General features: G+C 44.1%; 2 protein-coding genes across 3 annotated transcripts in view; one reads left to right on the plus strand and one right to left on the minus strand.

The window, feature by feature from the left end:
* Positions 1–3,793, plus strand: part of GART (phosphoribosylglycinamide formyltransferase, phosphoribosylglycinamide synthetase, phosphoribosylaminoimidazole synthetase) — a 70,069-nt gene extending 66,276 nt beyond the window's left edge. Inside the window, exons 23-24 of one of the 2 annotated variants that reach the window (XM_074996708.1) lie at positions 429–544; positions 2,186–3,793. In XM_074996708.1, coding sequence (XP_074852809.1) covers positions 429–544; positions 2,186–2,383 — 314 coding nt within the window. In that variant the 3' untranslated portion in view covers positions 2,384–3,793. The remainder of the gene's footprint in view (positions 1–428; positions 545–2,185) is intronic. The other variant, XM_074996717.1, reaches the window with a different exon arrangement.
* Positions 3,794–11,618: 7,825 nt separating this feature from the next.
* The window catches only part of LOC142014326 (trifunctional purine biosynthetic protein adenosine-3-like), a 55,965-nt gene continuing 44,744 nt past the window's right edge, over positions 11,619–22,839 (minus strand). Inside the window, exons 20-24 of the mRNA XM_074996740.1 lie at positions 21,857–22,009; positions 19,274–19,404; positions 17,195–17,336; positions 14,984–15,093; positions 11,619–14,326 (exon numbers count right to left, since the gene is read on the minus strand). Coding sequence (XP_074852841.1) covers positions 14,081–14,326; positions 14,984–15,093; positions 17,195–17,336; positions 19,274–19,404; positions 21,857–22,009 — 782 coding nt within the window. The 3' untranslated portion in view covers positions 11,619–14,080. The remainder of the gene's footprint in view (positions 14,327–14,983; positions 15,094–17,194; positions 17,337–19,273; positions 19,405–21,856; positions 22,010–22,839) is intronic.

A 22,839-nucleotide genomic window follows, 5' to 3' on the forward strand; every position in this document is an offset into this window, starting at 1 on the left:
GTTTAGAGGCTAACCCAGGAAGAAATCTTACCAATTTCATGGAAGTTTGTGTGATGCTCCATGCCACCATGGGCAAATACTCTGATTCACTAACGTGAGTGGATAGTAAGGACTGTGAGCAATATGATATGTCTGTTGTCAGGGGAAGAACAAGACGTGACACGGGGGAAGAGAACATGACCAAAAAGAACGAGGCGTTATAGTCATGGGAGCAGTTCTTGGGAGATGTGTACAACATATGTTCTAATAGTTTATTGTTCCCAACCCGGATCACCTGAAGAGAGAGGGTGGAAAATAGATTCCTGATGAGCTGTGGGCTGCTTTATCTTATTAACCAGAATGCAAAATGGGCATAATGGGTATTTACTTGATGTTTTAGCTTGTGAAATGTGGGCTAAGAGATAATGACAATTTTTTATTATTTTCAGGAAAAATACTGAATATACATCCATCTTTACTACCTTCTTTTAAGGGAGCAAATGCCCATAAATTAGTGTTACAAGCTGGAGTCCGAGTTACTGGCTGCACTGTGCACTTTGTAGCTGTAAGTACATCATTTCTAACAGAAACTAGCAGCTTTGGGGAAAATGCACAGCTAATAATCTTGGAGGGAATAACACCTGTCTAACTTATCTCTGTCTTTTCCTCTTTATTTTTAGAAATGGTTAAACAGCGTGATGAATTCTTTAGAATGTTGTGCACCTTTAACAACACTTGCATTTCTTCCATGCAGCTTCTTACCATTTGTAAAAGTAGTGATGGCTGCTCCACCAGTTGTCATATCAGTGGGAGCGCTAGCACAAGCAAAGCCTTGGTGATCTTTACCATTACCGGGTTGCCAAGTCATGTGTCTTTTATCCTCATCCTGTTTAGTGATCTTAGTGCTGGAATCAAGAAAGGCCTGAGAAGTTCAGCTTTCATTTAAAGAATATTCTAGCTCTCATGCTTGCTGAGAAAAGCTTGAAACTGTGGAGTGACTGTAACCTAAGATCTACACCCCAGAAGGCAAAGAAAAGAACCCTAACTCCATTAGTTTTATAAAAGTCATAATTTTTCTTTAAATACCTGGGGTTAGCAGTATTGTCATCATGTTAGCAGGGCCTGGTTTGAGCAAGATAAGCAAAGGTCTTTGGGCCCAACTCTTGATCGCTCATAAGAAATTCGGAAGACCTGGACACCTGATGTCCTGGTGCTGGTATTTCTGTTTTGACACCAATTTTATCCAGATTTTTTAATCAGCTAGCTGTAGGCCTACATATAGTGTTTTGGCAGAGTTGGCTTCCACAGAAAACATTGTTCAGCTGCATTCCCATTAAAATGACTTTCAGTTCTCTCTTGTAAATAAATATTTCAGTTAATCATCAAGTTAGCTTCTCCCTTCCTGGTATTTTGGAAGTGTGTTATGAACTAAGTAGGATTGAGGAGTTTTGACTTCTCACCATTTGTGAAGAAAGCAAATGGACAATTAAATTAATTCAGAAGCAAGATTTTTTCCCCCTCATTTACTTATCAGGATGGAAAATAGCAGGATGCAGGCCCTTCATTAAATTCTTAAAATCATCCTCGCTCCTATAGCTGTTTAAGAAATCCATTCTCTCTTTGACTCTTGCCATCACAGAAGCACGGGAGGAGGCAAAGAGTTCAACCCTTTTAGATAACGTTCCTGTGCCTTCACAATATGTCACTGTAGCATTTCCACACAATGAAGGAACCCTGAAAGATAGTTCACAGAACACAGAGAACATTACTAATCACAAGGAAAATAAATAATTTAGAGGTGGAAAGATCTTTTACTTCACTTAAGGCACCTCCTTGTCAATGCAAGAGAATTCATTGCTTTAGCTATACCTGCATTTTGTCTAGTCCAGTTTTATGTGGTTTACGTGCCATGACTTTCACTGATTTCTGTGGGATGCTATTCCTCACTCTCTCAGAAGTCCCACAAATATTTTCTTGGCATTCCCCGTTCTACCTGCTTGCATGCTTGAAAATAGATACCCATCAATTCCCTGCAGATCATGCTGCCCACACTATATTTTCTGTGCTCCTCTCACATCACAGGAAACACATATGTAATAACTTTGATAAGTGGTACCTAAAGTTATCAGAGTAAATAACTGTCCTACTTTTGTGCATCTTCTCTTCCCCTCCTTTTTGTTGACAGTATTCTGGACTTTATTTTCAGGAGGAAGTTGATGCTGGAGCTATAGTTTTTCAAGAGGCAGTTCCAGTGAAGGTTGGAGACACAGAGGAGACCTTGTCAGAAAGAGTAAAAGAAGCAGAACACAGAGCTTTCCCTGCTGCCTTGCAGTTGGTAGCCAGTAAGGCAGTGTGTCTAGGAGAAAATGGCAAGATCTGCTGGAATTTAGAACAGCGGAACTGAGGAGGCTTTTGGATGCACTCATGGAACAATTGTCCAGAGGGGAGAATGTGGCAACTGCACAGTTACTTTTATGCTGTCCATAAAGTGTACTTTACTGTAACATTTCCCCAGGCATTCCAGCAGGATCTGCAAAATCTCGCAAGCACCAGCGCTCCAAACTGAAGACAGAGAAAACCAAAAATGGGAAGGGAGGGGAATTTTACTTTTTTTTTTTTTAATACTGTGGTGGTATAGATCTCACTGTCAGCTACCACACTAATTATAATTGCTTTTTCCACTGACATCTCAGTCCACAATTTCACAGTACTCTTACTCCACTTTTGGTAGTCTAGATTATCATAGCCCAAGAAGCAAAGATTTAAGCGTCTCTGAGTTTCCCTATGAAAGTATCGTAGTAGTTGAAGCTCATTAGTCAGTATTAGTCCGTGAATGTTTTGACACAACTGTATTTGTTGATAAAGACTGTGAAAAATCTTTTCAGGACAACTGTTAGTGCATAACTGATGGGGGTAACTGATCAAAATTCTTCTGGTCATATAACAAGGAATAAAAAGGCCCTCATAACACAGTCTTTTGTTAAAGAAAATTTTGGAAGTGGATTTTGCTCCTGCAAAATATTTTTTTCATTAAGCTTTGTACATGGGCTGGACTCTCACCAGATGTGAATCCAGATGTGGAAGCTGGGATCCAGCAGATGCCTTACAAAATAAATCTCCTAATGAACACTTACCTGTGGGTAAGCAAGTCTGGTTTTAGTGCTCTCATTTCATTCCTACAGTCCACTAGATGTTAAGAAAGTTAAGAGGCAGAGGTTTGTTCCATGTGGAACTGAGAATGAGACGCTTTCCAGTGCCTGGTAATCCTATGTGAAATTCTTTACTAATCTTATCACAGCTAAATACAGGAATTCTGAGGGCATCTGTTTTAAGTAAAGTAAAATTGATGGGGGTTTTTTTATTGTCTTTACCTATGCCTCTTCCCCTCCTAAATCTTTTGCCATTCTTACAAGCCTATCTGAGTGTTTATTAGAGCTGAACTGTTATCGCTGTGCAAACACCTCATTTTCTTTCACTGGTTTTAGCAGCTAAAGACATGTTACTAGTGTTTACTAAGATCAGTTTATTCCACAAGCTAGAGGCACCTTCCTTCAGTTGTGCCTACATGGTTTTAAAACAAAACCAAGAACCCTTCTGTCACTAATACACCAAGTGACACCACATATTGGTTTGGCAGCCTATGTTATCCTTTTGTGTTAGAACTTCAGTTTCCCTTATGTAAAACCTACTTGTAATAAAGTTAAGAAAAAGCTAATTCAAGGGGACATTAAATATTTGCCATAAATTCTTTTGCTTTCATTAAGGGTAGAAGTGATTTCTTTAAACTCTGTGTTTAAAAGGAAACAAACTGTTGTTTCAGATATGGCTGCAAAATAGTAGGTGGAGGAGGTGAAAATGCAGCAAGTCTCCAAATGACAATGGTTTTAAGTGCTCCTTAAAGGTGATAGGCATTCCACCTAAATACACCTAGACCTTAGGCTTAAAAACCAAGACAGGTTGTAAAATTTGCCTTAAGATCTTTTGAACTATCGTTGATGATGGGCACTTTCTCCAAAAACAGCCTGCACTGAAGAACTTTAAACAGTTTGTGATAGCAGCATAAGAATGATCCTTCTGTTACCAATAATGATGCCAAACTGAGAATGTCACAATGATTTAACAGAACTTTAAGTAGTAAAATATTTACAGCTGGTAAAACCTCTCTATACAGTGATGTAGCTGGAGCTTGTAAAGCATTGCAGTGTTCCCTATAAACTGAGCACTTGGGCACCCACCCAGAAGAGATTCCGAGCAGCCACAGCTGGTAGCACGTGTTTCTATTGATGGTGCATATAAAACTTATTCTACCCATGGATGGAAAAAATTAGAAGGAACACTAATTACAATCAAAGCGTCCAGAGAATTATCGTACCAGAACTGGTGCGGTAAATCCCGCAAATGCTGATACTGTATAAACTGTTTATAGAGACAGTTCTAAAAGCAGTCTGGGTCCCTTTTTAGAAACAGAGGCCACCTAAAGGTAGAAGCATCCGAAAACATATGAACAGATGTTTGCTGATGAAGTATTCATAGTACGGATGGAGGTTGGTGTAGGGGTTGAAAAGATTGAGAACACATCAACCCATTGATGCCAGCATCGGAGATTTTTCACAAAACTTACAAATATTTAACGATATTATAATCTCCCATGGGTCCGTGAAGTGGGGTCATTGGAAATACAGTCTGAAACAGCATCACCAAACAAGCCTTTTGAAGTCACCTTGGGGAGCAAAGAGGGCAGGGCAGTTTTTCCTGCCATGAGGCTACTGACCTGAATTAGTGGATTATGAACTAATTTTAGGGTTAGCCAAGATAAACAGCCAGAGGGACTCATAAGCTATGATCACAAGGGTAGTAAAGTTGGATTTAATTCTCCTGGTGGTAGTCATGCATTTCCTAGCACTGGGGAAATAGCCAAGAGTTTGGAGCACTTGTTCACTGTGTAAACAAAATCAATCCCATTTTCAGCAAAGATTACAGGAGGACAGAACTTTGTATTGATATATGGACATTGTAGAACACAAGTTTGTGCAGAATGTCTCTGTACCAGCTATTTCCACTGGTGGGGATGTAACATGTATTACCATTGTGTATGACAAACCACATTTTGTCTCTGTGAACAAACACCACAGACATAGAACAGAACATTTTTCACTTTGGCAAAGTGAGCAGCTATTTGCCCTGTGTTTCTGGGAAAGCTGTGATCTTAGAAACTAAAAAACACACTCTGGACCCTACGAATTAAGCGAGACCATCCCCATCATACAACAAAAACTCACAAAGACCTGACTGAACTATTTCCTTACTGGAGCTCATGTGCTGTACAGACCCAGCAGAGGGGCAGAGTATTCTATGCATCTTGATTAATCCCCCTGTAAAAACAGCTGTTCAGAATATAACCAGAGACATGGGTAGGTCACATCTGAGCTGTTCCAGATGAAGTGGGTGCTCTTACCAGGCACATGGAATTGGGCTGATGTACTTTTATGTGAGCTATCTTAAAAGAATGAGTCAGGTGTGACACAGAGGGCCCCCAAGAAGCTATTTTTTAAAGGTGGAGGGAATAGCATTGCTGGGTCAGCCAGAAGTGAAAGGCCAAGAGGAAGCTGGAGAGAAGAGGAGGAGCTCCTTACCAGGTAAAACATTTTAAATCAACCTAATTTTTGTTCACTGTAGGGCTGAAGTATGCACCAAATTCAAACTAGCGCAACGCTAAATGCCCCCCCTTGCTGATCCACTTATCCATCACCTCTATCAGCCACTGCAGAGGTTCCCTGCTTGACTTTATGGCAGCTATGGGATAGGTGATACGGATTTTTTTAAAGGCACTGTTTGTACTTAAGTCTTCATCTTAATGGTCAACAAAAGTTGATAATATTCCTAAACTGTTTAAAGAGCATGTTTTAGAAACACACACACAGCCCGTTTAAAAACAATACCAAACATATGCCTAGTTAAGGTGCAATTTTACCTTGTCCTGCTGAATTACAGCTTGAAGGTGCTGTCGTTTCCCCCCCCACCCCCCGCAAACGAATCACACTGCAATAAACACATGAATTAGTAGGTAGTACTGACAATATATGCCACATGTGTAACAGGGTCAACCAGCTCTTGACTGAGTGCCTGTCTGCAGCCAACAGTATCTCATGTGGACTTGACCATTACCTTCTGGATTCTGAAGGTGGGATCGGACTTGCCCTGTCCAGGGTGCTGTTGGTGCATCAAGTAGGTTTGTGGGCAGTCTCCAGCTCCGGGGGCTGAGTCTGGCCCAGGTCAAAGCTCAGCTCACAGTGGCAACTGTCCAAGTGCTGCTGGGCTCCCAGGTAGAACAGGGATCTACTTGGGTGGAGCTCCTGAATGCAATTGCCTGGACTTAGCCCAGCAGGGCTTTTTTTTTTTTTTTAATATTGGCCTGCTGGGACTTGATTGGCTGCCCCAGAGGAAGCTGCTCTATCCTGCCCAGAGGTCCTCTTGTCTGCTCCTACTGCTGGGATGGGGTGTGGCAAGGCCTGTGGCCTCCCCTGGAGGGCTTTGGGGTTTTGTCCACCCCATAACAAATACGCAGAGCTAGAGATCACATGCATTCAGAATTATATAATATACCTCTCACTCCAGGAGCTGCGCTGACCTAGATAACTTCTGTTGTAAAGAGATGGGTTCCAGTAAATGAATACGCCTTATCTCCAGCTGCTTGTTTCAATCACGTTAAATGGCCACAGAGGGCATGATTTGCTAGTTCAGGTCGTAAAATATACTTGCTTACCCTAAATGATGAATTTATGCACCCCCTAACAGCTGCACATGAAGAAAATGTCTGTACAATAGGGCTGCTTTGGGATTTTATGTTCCTGTTTCTAATTGAAATAGAGCACTACAGTATCAGCTTACCATTATTAAACAATGACCCCTCATACACTGCAACTTTGAGCATACTATAGTCCCCTTCCTACTGACTTTAAAACTTAACAAAAGTATGTATTGGGTGAGGGGGAGGGGCATAGGGGTGATGGTGTTAGGGTTTCTGTGTGTGTACTTAAAGCATCTGTTTTTAGAGACAAATCAGAAACAATAGCACCCACAGCTCTTACACGCTCATGACATCACACGGGCTCATTTAGCACTATCCCTATAGCCATATGCTCTCTTTTAGTTTTACTCTCAGCAGCCTCGTAACCACCCTGACACAGAGCGTGGCAAAACCAGTTTGGCTTAATTCTTCCATAGCCACAGATCTCGTCTAGCCAGATTCTGGGCCTCTCAAGGAAGGCAGCGCACAGCTGTTAAGAGAAAAACATTACCAACCCCCCCCCCCAAAAAAAAAAAAAACCCCGCACACAGACAGGCCCCATTTTAGAGTTACACAGCTGCAATCATGTCCTATCCCCAGTACTCTCAGCCCTTTCAACATTTTACATTCTATTTGCCTGCAACTCAGAGCCATGACGCAACTTGTTTGGCAGCGATGCCTCAGCCCACAGCCAACATGGGGGGAGGGGGGAAGGAGGGTGGGTGTTGCACAAGGGGCCACCTGCCCCCACATCAGTACTCACTGTTCAGTGCTGTGCTGTGCTGCTTCTGGTGAGTGTGTGGGTCAGTCCCCGCCCCCCGGTGTGGTGTGTGCTACCCTTGGGCCATGCCATTCCAGGGGCAGGCAGGGATCCTCTCACACGCTCACTGGAAGCAGCATGGTGCTTCTACAGTAAAAGGCAGGTGAGGGAACAGCAGAGATGGGAGGGCAGGGGCTTGGGATGGAGAAAGGCTGGGTTGGGGTGGGGGGGGAATGTGGCCAGTGCCCCCCCCTTGCCCTGGAACAGGCAACCACCCAGTGTTTCTGGGCTTGCCCTGCGTTCATGGGCTTTAACATGAGTGTGGGCAGGGGTGCGGGAACAATTTGCATAGTGGGCATGCTTAGAGCCATTGAACCAAAGTGTAAACCCTGTATAGCTTAGAAACTGTTTTAAGCTGAGAGGCGCATGTGGCTGCACCACTAGTTCCAGCGCCTATGGCATGAGGCTGCCTGCTAGGTCCGTATGTTGCGTTCTAGAGTCTCCAACAGCATCCAGGCTAGAGGGCTCTCCTTAACTGCCCCGCCATCCGCCTCGATGCTGTTGCTGATGTAGCAAGTTCTTTGTCAAAGCCCAAGTACCACTGAGTTGAAGAAAATTCCGTGGGGCTTGTGGATTTCATATATCGGGGTCTTCTAGACTAGTGCTACCATTAACCAATGGCTAAGCACTAGACAACAAATTACTAGCCTCAGTATACACTATATTGGGCCGGGCTTAGAGCTCACACAGCCCCATTTGGCTCCCACACCTTCATGTATACCAGGGCTTCCCAAACTTTTCAGCATCACACCCCCTCCCTTTTGATTTTTTAGAAACCCTCACGTTCCCCCAACTCTTCTTTGCCATCATCCAAACCCCCTTTTAACAAAAAATGCAATTCATAATTTAAAACAAATACAAAAAATGTGATATGTTATTTAAAATTAAAAATAAGCACAAATAATTTTCCTTGGTCCCTTGGGAGTGCCTGGTGCAGCTCCAGCTGGCCAGACACCTGAGCTCTGTTGCAGCTGCCAGAGCTGCCTGCGCAAGCCACCCACCCACCTGAGATCTGCACTGCCAGAGCCCCCTGCCCGTGCTGCCCACCAGCCTCCTGCCTGAGCCTCGCACTATCAGGAGCAGCTGCATGCCCACCAGCCACCCACCCCAGCCATGTGCCAAGTGCCTGAGCCCCATGCTGCTGGGACCCCTCCCGCTCCAACCCACATTCAATCACCTTTGCAGGAGGCAGCTAGCTCCATGTGGCCATTCACCAGCTGCCTGGTTCTGATAGTGGCTGCGCTGGGTCATCCACGTAAAATGGCAGGGGCTGGAGAGCCAGAAGCAAAGGCCAACTCTTTCTTTGGGTGGGGAGAACGATGGAGGGGGCTGGGTCGCCTCATGCCCTCCCCTAGAATTTACACACACACACACAGAGTGTTTGGGAAACCATGATGTATACTCAAAAGAGTGGGAACAAGGAGTCATGGAGAGCAGAACTTCCAGCTTCATCTCAACAATGAACTTCCAAAGGAAGAGGAGGAGTTGCCACTCAAAGACTCACCTGCAGTTCACATTCTGCAAGAGTGCACAGTGTGATCTACACTGGGGAGCAAAGTCAATCCCGGACGTGCAATTCTAGCCATGCCATTTGCACACCTAGAATCAACATAACAGGAGCGACTTTCTTCCCTAGTGGAGATCGGACCTCTTTGGGCTCCACAGCCCTTACTCTACACGGCAGCGTGGAGTACCAGGGTCGACGGCCGAGCCCAAAGAGATTGATTTTTCTGCATCTTCACACACATGGCAAAAACTGATTCCCGGAAGATCAACTGTGGCACGCCAACCCTCCTGGTAAATACAGACATACCCAGACAGTAGCTGCTAACACTATTCCAACATATTAGCAGGAAACAATAAAATGTGCAGTCTATAGGTGATAGAAGGTCAAGGTTTCAGTTCCCTTTTCTTTTTTATCTTGTGCAAGTCATTTGAGGGCAGATTTACAAAAGTATTTAAGTGTCTAACAAAGCAGACAGCCTTTCAATGGGAATTAGGTGCCTAAATACCTTTAAAAGTCTGGCAATGAATGCATCAGTTTTCTAGCTGTACAAAGGTGACAGACTCCCAGGGATATTATGAAGAAAAATAAAGACCAAGTGGCTTAGATACCATGGTGAAGAGAGACAGAGACAGAGCTGATATACATAAATAAGAAGAGTAAGGCTCTAGTTATAACTTTGTTAGATTTCAATATGTTCAAACAAGATTATACAATTCAAATATGCAGAACGTTACTATAGGCCTACAGTACAGAGAGAAAAAGCAATAATCATGAGTGCTTGTCTTGCACCTATCAAAACACTGATCAGCTATCCTCAACATAATCTGGGAGAAAGGAAGGGGATAATGAGAAAACATAAGTTGCCTGCTGTACATATAACAATAAAACATTATCACTTGCTATACTGAAGTCATAAAGTCTTGTATATTTAAAGGCAGATGAAGTCATGGTATAGAACAGTTTTCTCTATTTTCCCCAACTACCAAAACACATTCACCACAGAACAAACCTAAATACAAAACCTGAAAGAACCATCCTGCAATGTATATTACAACGAAATGTGCCATACATTCTGGAATACCTCACTAGAGCCAAAAGCCTGGCCTATGATATGCCCCAAAAAGTGCAGGACGTGAAATGCAATTCCCAACACAAAAAGTGTTTATTCATTCAGCAATAACCTCAGGGGCGATTGGGTTACGTCTACACTCACATTCCTCTTTTGAAGGGGAATTTGAAAGGGAAATTGAAAATGCAAACGAGGCACTGATTTACATATCTTGTGTTTCATTTTCATATTCTCTTTTCAGAAGAGATTCTTTCAACAGACAGAAAGTAGTGTAGATGGGACTCTTTCAAAAATAAACCCCCTCTTTGAAAGAACCCTTCTTCCTGAAACCAAATAGAAAGAAGGGTTCTTTCGAAGATGGGGTTTATTTTCGAAAGAGCCAAATCTACGCTGCTATCTTTCAAAAGCATCTCTTCCGAAAAGAGATTATGCAACTGAAGCACAAGATATGTAAATCAGTGCCTCATTTGCATTTTCAATTTCCCTCATGTGCATTCCTCTTTTGAAAGTGTAGACGTAGCCTTAATGTCTGTGATCTGATTTAACCAAAACAATGGCTCCTTTATCAGAAATCTCAATTCTGGATGTTTCTTTTTCCAACTTGCCCAATAATTTCTTGGCTGACTTCCCCTCCCCCCTGATTTTTTTTGCTTGGACATGGCCCACTTAGGGATGTTGACTGGTTAACCAGTAAGTCTCATCATGAGACTTACCAGTTAAGGTTAACCATTAGGGGCGGGAGCAGGGTCCTCCCCCACACACTGGCAGGGGGCTTGCTCCAGTCCTATGGGGCTCACAATGGGCGGGGCATTCCAATGCAGCCAGAAAAGCCCTCATTCACAGCAGGCCTGGGAGCGTCATGGGTGGGAATGGGGTTGCTCCAGCTAGGCCAGAGCAACCCTTGTCTCTATTGGCCCCAGGAATTCTGAAGGCGGGGCTGTTAGCCCAGCCAAAGCAACCCTGGTTCGTGGTGGCTCCTGGAGCATCACAGATGGGAGTTCTCCCAGCCTGGCCAAAGCAACCCCATGTGGCGGGGGGGAGGGGCACTCCAGCCCAGCTGCCCTTCCCACCCCCAATTTAATTGGTTAACCAGTTAAATAAGCTTTCTTTCTGGGCAAAGTTTCTATTTAAAGGAAGAAGGCCTCACTGCCAGTTTTGTCACTGTTTTGGCATTGTAAAACTCCAGATTCTCCTTCCATTGTAAATCAAGCCCAGTAGCCCCTGTATATCACTAAAATGGTTACTTAACTGTAAAGCAACTGAAGTTCTTTAAGATCTGTTGTGAACAAGTACAGTCCACTGTAGATAAATGAGTACATTAAGCACACCCATAATTTTCAAAATAGCAAGCAAAGTGAGGGGGCTGTGGAACAGACCAACACATCTAGAAATATATAGGTACAGATCAGTGTACAGGAACGTAAACATTTTTTCCCCCAGTGAGTGGTTATACACATACTCATTCCACCGTAAGTGACTGCATGTGGCTATATGGCCCTGGTGTAACTGTTTCTGCTGTTCTCCAGGCACCATCACGGCTGTAAAGATGAGGTGACTGTAGGTTGCAGTGCCACAATCATCTTGGTTCTGAAACAAGAGATGTTAGACCAAAGGAAGAGGTCTAGGAGGATGAACTGAGCATTGATGTGGATTGGGATCCCCATGCTGCCTTAGCCAGGCAGAAGCTATGAGGACTGAAGTTGCCTTTTCTCTTTTTAGCCTCCTAATTACCCTCAGAATCAGAAGGAACACATGCACATGTACAGCAAATAGCCTGACTAGGGAAGAAGAAAGGCACCAGATCATGAAACCCAGACTGTGACGTACCTTAAAGAACCTCCTGCAATGGTTGCAAAGAGTTCTATTACCAGGTATCCTCACTGATGGAAAACCAGCTGCAAAATTATCCTTTTTATCGACCACTCATAGTGGTCTATGAAGTTCCTTTTGAGGCAACATGGAATAATGCTCCTCACTCTTGAAAGGCCTTTAGTGAGATATCTTGTACATTGAAGTACCCCAAGTGGATTGCTTCTTGGCATAAGCTGAGAGAACCTTGCACTTCCCGGCTTGATCAGATAAAAAGAATACTAGCATAGTAGTCTGATAACCTGGCACACCTAACCTCTGGTGGTGGAAATGAATATTTCAGAGACCTACTGAGCAGTATGAAATTCCATCACAGTTATTTCTAACAAAATTTCCAAAGATGTCCAAAGTACTTGAGCCTGAAATTGACCCAAATGACCTCCCACAATGCTTGGTGGCTGTGTGTTGCCAGTGTCACAATTCATTCTGGTAGGAAAGGAACCCCTTTACACAGATACTGAGGTTTTTAACCACTAATACAGGGATTTCCTTTTAGACACACCCTGAAGTCTCTGCTGTACTTTGTTTGGGACCTAAACTGGTTCCACCAGCAAATGAAGAATCACACCAGAGCCCAGAAGGGAGAGAAAGAAAGAAAAAGATATTTGAAGAATTCCTGCAGCATCAACAGCACCAATGTTAGATGTGCTACTGCTAGTCACGCAAGAACCAACAGTGCTGGGCTCAAACAGTCGGCCAGAGGCATTGGTCTTTAACTTGGGAGTGCTGGTGTCTGTGACCAGCCCTCAGATTTCAAAGACTGTCAGGGAGAGAAGAATGAGACACTGCAGGTTTGTCAGTCTCTGAGGATGAGTGGAGCATTTTGCAGTTTGAGGAGACCACAGAAGATGAGAAACATTTTTCACCAGATCATGGCTTGTAAGCAAAGGCTGCCAGTGGGGTACTCCTCACAGACTAATTCTCTGTACTCTTAAGGTCACTGTTGGACTCTGACAAGGGACACATTGTCTTTAACAGAAGACATATTTTAAGGCCCTTTGTTTCTTTGCTCTTGTTGGGAAGGAAGTACAAAGAAGCCTTTTGTGCCTTTCATTTATTGCCTAAGCAGATTAGGCAACTTTTGTGTCTGTCACTAGCCAGGATCATGGCCAGGCACACGACACATCGTTTGACATTTGGGGATCTTCGCCCAGTTAACTGATCTGGTATTTACTAACACTAAATATATATAGTATAAGAATTTCTCTAAAAGGCTGGCCGGCTGACGCTCAGGAGTCATGGGGAGCTTTGACTCCTTTCACGAGGGGTAAGAAGGAATGCAGAGGTGGATATCATGTCCTTTTTAATCTCAGCTCAGGCCAAGAGACTAGTGGAGGACATATGCATTGTCTGCTGGAATGGGTGGCAAAAGTCTGTCTCAGGTGTGTTGGGCACTCATACATTTACAGGGGAATGTATGTGAAACCAGCCACTTGAAGAAGAAATCATCTTCTTTTACCTAACTGAGAGCAGGACCCCAGAAACTGCTGCTAGCGATAGCTTTGAGCCTATTTCTAGAAACGTGGCTAGTGTCTAAACCTAGCTGTGCTAATACTTGACTTTCAGGTAGATGGAGCTGATCAACTTAACACTTCTTTCCCCCTTTTCTAACAATCTAGATGAATTCTATTAAACACCACTTTTGTCAACATCTCCTTTTGATTGTTAATCTGATTACAGAAAACCATGAGCTTCCCAAATCAAATCTATGTGAACTGAAGCAAGGAGATGGGGGCAAGCTGCAGCTAAGCACTGTATTGCCAAAGGCCAATCTAATCATATAATATATAGGTCCCTACTTGACGGGTGAGGGAGATGGAAAACATGTAAGGTGGTAATTTAGGTTTTAACACCAATTCAGCAAAGGAACTGTAACAATCTTTAGATGGGGGGAAAACACACCTGATTGTGAATGAAAGACATCAAACTGTTCTGACCGAAATCAGGACAGAAAAAAAAAGCCAAAACAAACAATAGCCAGAGGAAAAAAACAGGAAGCAATTAACAGAATTTTCCTGGGTTTGAGAGTAGCCTGTTGTGCTGTTATGGCTACAGATTAGTAGCAAATGAAATACAATCTTGCTTTTCATGAGGATTCAAGCTTTCGCTTCCTTGTTTCCAGTAAGTTTCACCATCTTCTCCTAGCTGTACCATTCCACTGGCCACCAGCTGCAAAGCAATCGGAAAGGCTCGGCATTCTGCGTCTTTCACCCTTTCCAGCAAGGTCTCCTCCGTATCATCTGTCTTCACAGAGACAGGCTCCTGGAGAATTATTGCTCCTCTGCTAGCTTCCTCCTAAGTGGGAGATATTTTTGTTTTTAGAAGATGGGTGATGGCATCCAAAGTAAAGCATAGGAGGAGGGGATGGTGTAGAGGCCTTGAGATTTGGCCAAGAAGAGGTTACTAAGGATCTTAGTGAGAACATGTTCAGCAGTGTGGAGATGGCAGAAGGTAGAGTGAAGGGATTTAAGGCATCAGTTGTAGACCACACATTCAATGAATGGGGGAAAAGGCAAAGACAGAGGTGAAGGAGGGTTAAGCTGGAGATGCAATAAGGTAGTAAGGAACAGTTTGTTCAGGATGGGAAACAATGGGAGAGACCTCTATTATGAAGGAAAGAAGTGCAATGGAGAGAGATGAGAAAAGGGCAATAGAAATAAGGCAATGGCAAGGCACGGCTCACTTAGGAAGGACATCAGTGGAATTACTCACATGCATAGTGTCTTTAATGGACTGGGGCCCATATTTGCACAATCCTATTCTTAAATCCATCTTCCTACAGAAATTTAATCCCAATTCTTCCTATTTTATTGGTAATAATTCCAGTATTTCCAGGTAAAAAGTAATTACACTCATGTTATTTGGATAGGATAAATTTCTTATTGTGATGCAATCATATATATTCATCATTTTTCTAGTTAGAATAATTCTTAGAAGCAGAATAATACTTACAAGTACAAAATGTACTGTGCAGCCAGTGACTCCTGTTTGTAGCACCTGCTTATGGGCATTTCCGCCTTTAACCAAAGGTAAAAGTGATCGAGAGATGTTCAAAATTTTTCCTAAAACATCATTTGAAAACAGAACAAAAACGTAAGCAACAGGGCTTTTAAAATAGAAAACACAGATCATAGCCAATCAATAAAATATTTGTTGGAAAAAGGTATCATTCAGGAGGAGGTGTCATTCAGCAATCTGTGCACAGGAGTTAAAATCCAAAAGCATAAATGGTGGGAGATACGAAGAGGCAATAGTTTAGGAAATATTACATTTCCAAGGCTAAGGACAGCAAAGTACAGAGGCTGCTGAAAACCAAGCAAAATGAGGTTTCAGATAAGGGCAAGATGTAGTTGCTTGGCCCCCCATGCTTACAGATGGGAGGAAGGAGTTGTAAGGATGGCTTCCTCTACCCCTTAACTTGCATCTGCTGTTCACATCTCTGCGCATAAGCAGAGCTGGGGAAGAGAGAGCTGGCTCTGCAGTGCTGCTATTGTGCCATAGCAGAAACAGAAGTAGTCTACAAATGGGAAAGGGTAACAAAGATTACTCCCAAGGGGCATGGAGTTGGTCTGAGGATGGTCCAAATAAAAAGTGAGTAACCTCTCACTCAGGCCCATGAACCTGGGCCATTGTTAACAGACAGAGGGTTGGCTGGCTAAGGAATGTGGATTCTCAGGCCCTGCTAGGGACAGGCATCTCTGACTGGAACATTGGGCTCTCTGCGTACATATCTACTGCAATAAGAAAACCGGGGAACTGGGTTGCAGAGTCTTGATCAATTGGATGCGTGAGCCTAAAAGCAGCAATGTAAGATATTCAGGCTCAGGATGGAGCCCAGACTCCATAAACCTGTGAAAGAGAGGGTCTTAGAACCTGGCCTCCACGCTATGCCTGAACACCGACAATGCAGTTTTTGCCCCATGGACTGAATCAGATGACAAAGGCCAGCTGTAGCTGTGCTGCAGTTCTTCTGTTGCAGTGCAGCTGTATCCTGTAGGGTCAGATTCTAATAGGCTTATTCATTCTGGGCTCCATCATGGTTTTACCTCAAGTCCAGAGTGAGGGGCAGCACACTGCTGTGCTGCCCATAGAGCAACTCAGGAGGGATTTGAGAATTCAATCTCCCTGCCAATTCCCCTGCTATTCCCTTGTAAGCTGCCCCATATCTATACCCAGCACAACCTGTTCCCCTTGGCACAAATATGTCATCAAGTGCACTTCAGCGGATAGAACCATCCTTCCATCTGCACCCCAGACCTTTTCACCCACCTGCATGAGATGGTAGGAGCTTAGTGAGTCTAGGGATCCTGCTTTTTTTCCACTACTGCTCCCATGATGCAGGACACCTCTTTGCATCTGTGCCATCCTGTTGTCCAGGGGCACAATTTAGCTCTTTGAGTACCATCTTACCCTTTACAAAGTCCCTGATTTGAGTCAATGAATTTAATGAATAAAAGCATATGGTACTCCAGTGTTTTTCAACCAGTGTGCCATGACAGACTGGTGTGTTGTGAGAACTTGTCAATTTCCCCTTGCCGCAGGGGGGGGGGGGAGGGAAATTGATGACCCCCTCCCCCCTTCAAACGGGGGTTCAAGCAGCAAGGCTGTCTAAGTCCCAGCTGGCATGGGGTTGGTCAATTTTCCCCCATGGCAAAGAGACACCACGAGGTAAAATGTCAACCCCGCAGGAGCCCATTCGCACTGCGAGGCAGCTGAAATGCTGCGTCCTGGCCTAAATAGGCTGGCAGGGAGCCTGCCCCCACTCCCTGCTGTAGCAAGTGGGGAGGAAGGGTGGGAGGGAGGACAGAAGACTGTTGGAACAGGGATGTAGTTTAAATGCCATGTCCCAGCTCCAGCAGGCTGGTGGAGAGATGTGACTGATGAGCATTTGATTCAGCTGAAAAAAGTGGGCATGCCATGGAATTGTTTGTCTCCTCAAAGTATGCTGTGTTAGTGAAAAGTTGGGAACCACTGCAGTTCTCCCCACTGATTTAAACACAACTAACTGTATACGGAAGAAAGTGCTACTCGATATGACAAAAGGTGTTAGACTCTTGCCACGTAGTGGTAATGCAACCCACTACCAGACAGACATCAAGGCGGCTGAACGGGCCCCAAGCATGCTTCTTTCACTGCAAGCCATAGTTTACTCTGGTTTCTCACCATTCCACTTTCTGATGAAAGAGCTGGATAGAATTCTCATAAATCCTGCAAGGCAGATCAGTTCAACAGAGAATTCTTCAAGGACTCTGTCAATTGTGCTGTCAAATTCAGAGCGACTTCCATACAATTTATGGTCGACTACCTACAATATTAAAAACAACCAAAGCCAAAATGCTAAAAGTGACTCAATGTGTGAGAATGAGGGTAACGTCTTGGAGAACACAAAAACAGACCCATGCCAAAGCAGATCAGTTCTTTTTAAAGAGTTATACTATAGCCTTGCTAGTGCTATGTGTAATATCAATCTGTGTGTACAAGTCACACTCACAGAAGGCAGAAATGGGGAAAATCTATACTATCATCTAAGTTCACCAGCCAGAGCAGGAGTATTCTTTAAAAGCATATTTTCTAGTGATCTGTTCATGGGAGAAGGGATAACTGGCAAAAATCTTATTCCTATCATGAATCCAGATGCACAAGAACGATTATGAGGTGAATGGATTTACTGTAAAACAATATGATTTCACCAAAAGCAGGACAACCAGATTTCATAGCCAAAGATTTGCACAAAAAGTAGCTTATTTTAAGGGTACGTCTACCATACCCGGTAGATCAACACTGTCAGGGTCGATCTTCTAGGGTTCGATTTTGTGCACCTAGTGGGGATGTGCAAAATCAAACTATCAGGGGTCAACAGTCGATCCCTGTACTCTTCAATCTCATGAGGAGTAAGGTAGGTCGAAGGAAGAGTTTCTCCCATCATCTTCCCTCAGTGAGGACAGCCAGGTAAGTCAATCATAGGTAAGTCAATTCCAGATATGCATTTACTACCTATTCTAAGGTCTAGTGTAGACCTGGCTTAAAAAGACCCTAGATTGATCAGACATTGTGTATAAGATGCACAAATCTCTTGTTCTTCCTACTCCAAACCAAAACCCAAATATCCAAGGTAAACAGTGTTTCAAATCCAGTCACAAAGACTTTCAACAACATAGGTGGTGAAGAAAGAAAACATGAATGCATTTTAAAGGTTCTTAACATGTTTTCAAGTATGAATCTCTGCACTGCTGGAGAATATTTAAGGTGCTCCCAGCAAGTGGAGCCAACAGCTGCCACAGGTCCCAGGGCATGGTGCTGGGGGAGCGTCTCCAAACCACAGAAGTGGCAGGGCCAAAGTTGGAAGAGGTGGGGCCCCAGGGAATTCAGCCCTCAACGCTGCCCAGACCACAACACTGACCTGCCCCCCACACGCCCATCACAGCCGTGTGCAGCCAGAGCAGTGCTGTTGCGGAAATTCAATGGGTCCCACAGCTCCAGCCACCACTGCTACCAAACTAGCAGGGAAGGTGGCCAGAGGTCCGGGCCCCTCTGAAGTGCCAGGCCTGGGGTCAACTACCTCCTTTACCCCTCTCTGTCAGTGGGCCTGCTCTCAGCTTACCAGTTTCAGGGAACTAGCTCAAGTTTTCAGATCCATTGGAGAACCACTATATGCTACTATAAAAACAAAAAAAGCAGCTAAGTAGCACTTAAAAGACTAACAAAATAATTTATTAGGTGAGCTTTTGTGGGACAGACCCACTTCTTCAGACCATAGCCATACCAGAACACACTCAATATTTAAGGCACAGAGAACCAAAAATAGTAATCAAGGTTGACAAATCAGAAAAATATTATCAAGGTGAGCAAATCAGAGTAGAGGGACAGAATGGGGGTGGGGGGTCAAGAATTAGATTAAGCCAAGTATGCAAAAGAGCCCCTATAATAACCCAGAAAATTCCCATCCTGGTTCAAACCACTGATTTCAACGCACACACTGCAACACTTTACTAAATTGGACTCCTGATGCCCACCGAAGTTAATGGAGAGATTCCAATTGACTTCAGTGAGCGTTGGATCAGGTCCTGTATGATTTGGATCTGATTTTAGCTATCTGTCGTCACTGTTTTATACTTAGATAACAACCTAACATAAAAATTTTAAACAAATATGGGGCAAGAATTATTAGTGAAAGATTTTTCTCCAGATATGTAGGAATTGTAGCTGTTTCTCTGGTGACTGAAAGGAAATGGCTCTCCTTACCCTAGTAGGAATCCCAGCTCGGGCTGCATTTCTCAATTCTTCCACCCCGGACTTGTTAGAGATGACAAGCGCTATCTGTGCACAGCTTGCTGGTTCTTTCGCATAAGAGATAAGTGCCTCAAGACTTGTACCTCAAATTAAATAGAGAAGAACAAATGGTTTTATAACTGGAGGCTGAAGAAAGGTCTACTCATTTTATGCATTAACTGCCATTCTTTGAGATGCACGTCTCTATGGGTATGACACTTCTGGACACATGCATCTCTCAAGTCCTTGATCAGAGATTTCTATTAGCAGTGTCCATTTGGCCCAGACATGTGCCCTAAGCCTTCTCATGCCATGCACTACAGTTATATGGGGATGCATGGGTAAATTACCCTCAGTTCCTCCTGCACCCAGATGTCCCACAGGGAACACTTTGAATCAGAGAAGGAGGGCAAGTAGTGGAGCATCCATAGAGGGATACAACTCAAAGAGCCACAGATACTGCATAAAATGAGTGACCTTTTTTTCAAGACAGTCTCCCTCTGGGAGCTCCACTTCAGGTTACCAGGACCCCGAACACACACAGACCCCAAGAAGCAGCTTGTGGCAACTGAGCTGAGACTACAAGTATGCCTGGAAGAGAAGTATAGCGTGGCCTAGGCATAATGCGAGTGAGTCAGCATGCGGCAGTGTGGACTCCCGCTGAGTTGGTGGCAAACTAAGTTGCTGCATTAGGGCCCTGGGCCAGGGTGCAGTGGAGTGGGTGGGCCTGAGCCCCTCTGACACCTACCCTTTGGGGGTAGCAGCCGCCCTCTCCATCTAGTGAGAGCTGAGCTGCTTCGCTCCTCTTCCTGCAACCAAACCAAGCGCGCTGACTCTGTGCTTACCCCTCCTGTAGCAAGGCTTGACCTGGACTATTTGCTTGCTCTGTCTGCAGCCAGGCCAAGTTCACAGATAGACACTGTGCTTGCCCCACATGGAACCAGGGCCTGGATTGAGCTATTTACCGTCTGTTTTCTGCCTGCAGCCAGGCTGAGCCCATTGACTCTGGGACTGGCCTGCTTCGAACTAGAGCATGGGATAGTAATTGCTTGTAGCGAAGCAGGTTGGCATCCTCCAGTCTGGAGTGGAAGCGAGACTCCACTCCAACCCACTACACTGTGAAATTTGTGTTCAGGATGAGTGCCAGACAGAGAGCCTTCAAGACCTAAGCCTGTTTACCCATACAACAGGAATACCAGTGCTGTAGCCACTACTAGCTTCCCTTTGCTGCTGTAACAACATGTTTCAGATGTGCCCTGTCTGGAGGGAGCCCCTCTAAGGTGCAAGCACAGTTCAGTCTCCATGGGTATTCAATCCCTGACCTCGTTTGAGATCTTGTCAAGACTTGAAATGCAACAGTGGCACAGCTGTGCTGCCGTACTGCTTCAGCAAAGACACCAGGGTGATGGGAATGGTTCTCCTGCCACTGTCATTAAGCCGCCTCCCCAGGAGGCAGTTGCTACATTGATGGACGAGTTCTTCCATTGACGCAGCACTTGCTATACTAGGGATTCGGTTGGCTAAACTACGTCACCCACAGATGTGGATTTCTTCACCACTGAATGACATAGCTGGGTCAATCTAATTTTCCAGCGTAGGCCAACACAGAAAGTGACAGTAGAGGAACCAGTTAGTGTCAATTGTGGCGTTAATGGTTTCCCTCCACTAAGAACCTGAGAGAGCACCAAGTCACTTCACCGAACAGCCACAAGACAATAATTTACAGTTACTACTGATGCAGGACAGATTTGATTTGACAATGTTTTACCATCACCTTATGCTTCATCACAGTGTTTGAATGCATGAAAATACTATCTGCTTTAACATACACCTGAATGGACAATGACTAAAGAATTTGTAGATTGTCAGCAAGCAACAGCTGCCTCCTGCATGTCTTGTTGGGGTTAAGGAGGCAGGGACTTTGTGGTCCCCTGCCTCAGTTTCCCCCTTGGATACTCAAACTCAAAAAGAGACTTTCATAAGTCCAATAATGGCTCATTCAAACAAACACAAAAAAGTCTTCCAATGAGCCTTAAGCTGAGCACAGCACCTTGTCTCTTCCTTTGTCCTTAATGGAGAAGACAGGCTATGGCCTGGCCTGCTTTTTTGGCCTTCTCCCAGAAAAGAACACGAAATGTTCCAGCTGGGTTTTTCTCCCCAGTACCAACGGTCTTCCTCAGGGACCACTGCAGGAGACTTCTCCTCTTGTAGTCTCATCTGGCAGTCCCCCACTGGCTGGCCACACATCTCTGTTTTTCTACTCCCCTTGAGGCCTACTTTGATCAGATAACTCCACCTGGGGTGGTAAGTCAACTATGTCACAGATAGTGTGAGACTTATCTCCTGATAGATGGGCCAGCTACCACGTGACACCTGAGGAACAATTTTCATTGGCAAGTACAGAACATCTTCGTCACCCTTAGTCAAATCCGGTTCTGGTTTAAGAAGGTACAACTGAAGTGAAGAAACTGGAGATGCAAACACTTACAGCGGGGCTGAATTTGGCCTTTTCATGTGTTGGGATGTCATCTTGTGCAATGAAAAATGCAAACTCACCTGTTCCAGAGATGAGAATAGCTACTTTCACTTTGCTTCTTTGGAGCTTGACGTGGAGGTGACTGTCCACATTGGCAACATTCTGCAGAAACGGGGATCTATTTAACTGCAAGGCCTTCAGAAGATTCTTGACTTTGACATGAGAGGATCCTTCTAAGTAAAATATCAAAATACTTTCTCATTTAGAATCAACTAAACATACCTATCCATGACACCTCATGCTAACATCAATACTTATCTAATATTTGAAATACAGAAAAGAATACCTTAATTAATCCCATTGAATTTATGTGCAAAATTACTCACATGGAACAGTTTTAAAGATTAGGACCTAAAATAGTAAAGACCTATTAACAGACCCCTTCCATCCCATACCAAATCTTTATCTTGCCCACTCTCCCTCCCAACTTCATACTGCCCTACAGGAAATGCTAAAATTAATCTAAGCTGAATCAAGAACTGCTTATGTCTCCATTACTAAAGCTGCTGCTTGTGGCTAATAAAGGGCCGGGTGAGGGTTTCACTGCATGCACACAGTGGATGGTGTTCACCTAACTCAGGGTGGTCTAACTAGCAACAGGGAAAACACAAGCATCTAATAGTACCCTTCTCTCAAACTTTGCACAAAATAACTGTTGCAATAGCCACATGGGAATTTTGTTAACACAACATTGGCAACAAATGACCCACAGAAATAATGTTTATTGCAGTCATATTTGAGTGCCTACAGACCTGTATACATTAGGAAGATTAGACTAAGTCTCAAGCAGTTTTACAGGTATCTCTGTCCACTGACTCAGTAATGTCCATATCTAATAGCAAATTACCTCTCATTTGATCTGTACTTAAGAATGGAGGACCCAGTTCTGCAGGGTGCTGAGCTGAGGGGAAGCACAAGTGAAAGCATATTGTCTCCTGCCATTTGCTTAGAAGCTCACAATATTGGCCCCTTAATGATCTACTTTGTGTTGGTATACAGCTTA

This window comes from Carettochelys insculpta, chromosome 1 (assembly GCF_033958435.1).
Source record: "Carettochelys insculpta isolate YL-2023 chromosome 1, ASM3395843v1, whole genome shotgun sequence".
NCBI lineage: Eukaryota > Metazoa > Chordata > Testudines > Carettochelyidae > Carettochelys > Carettochelys insculpta.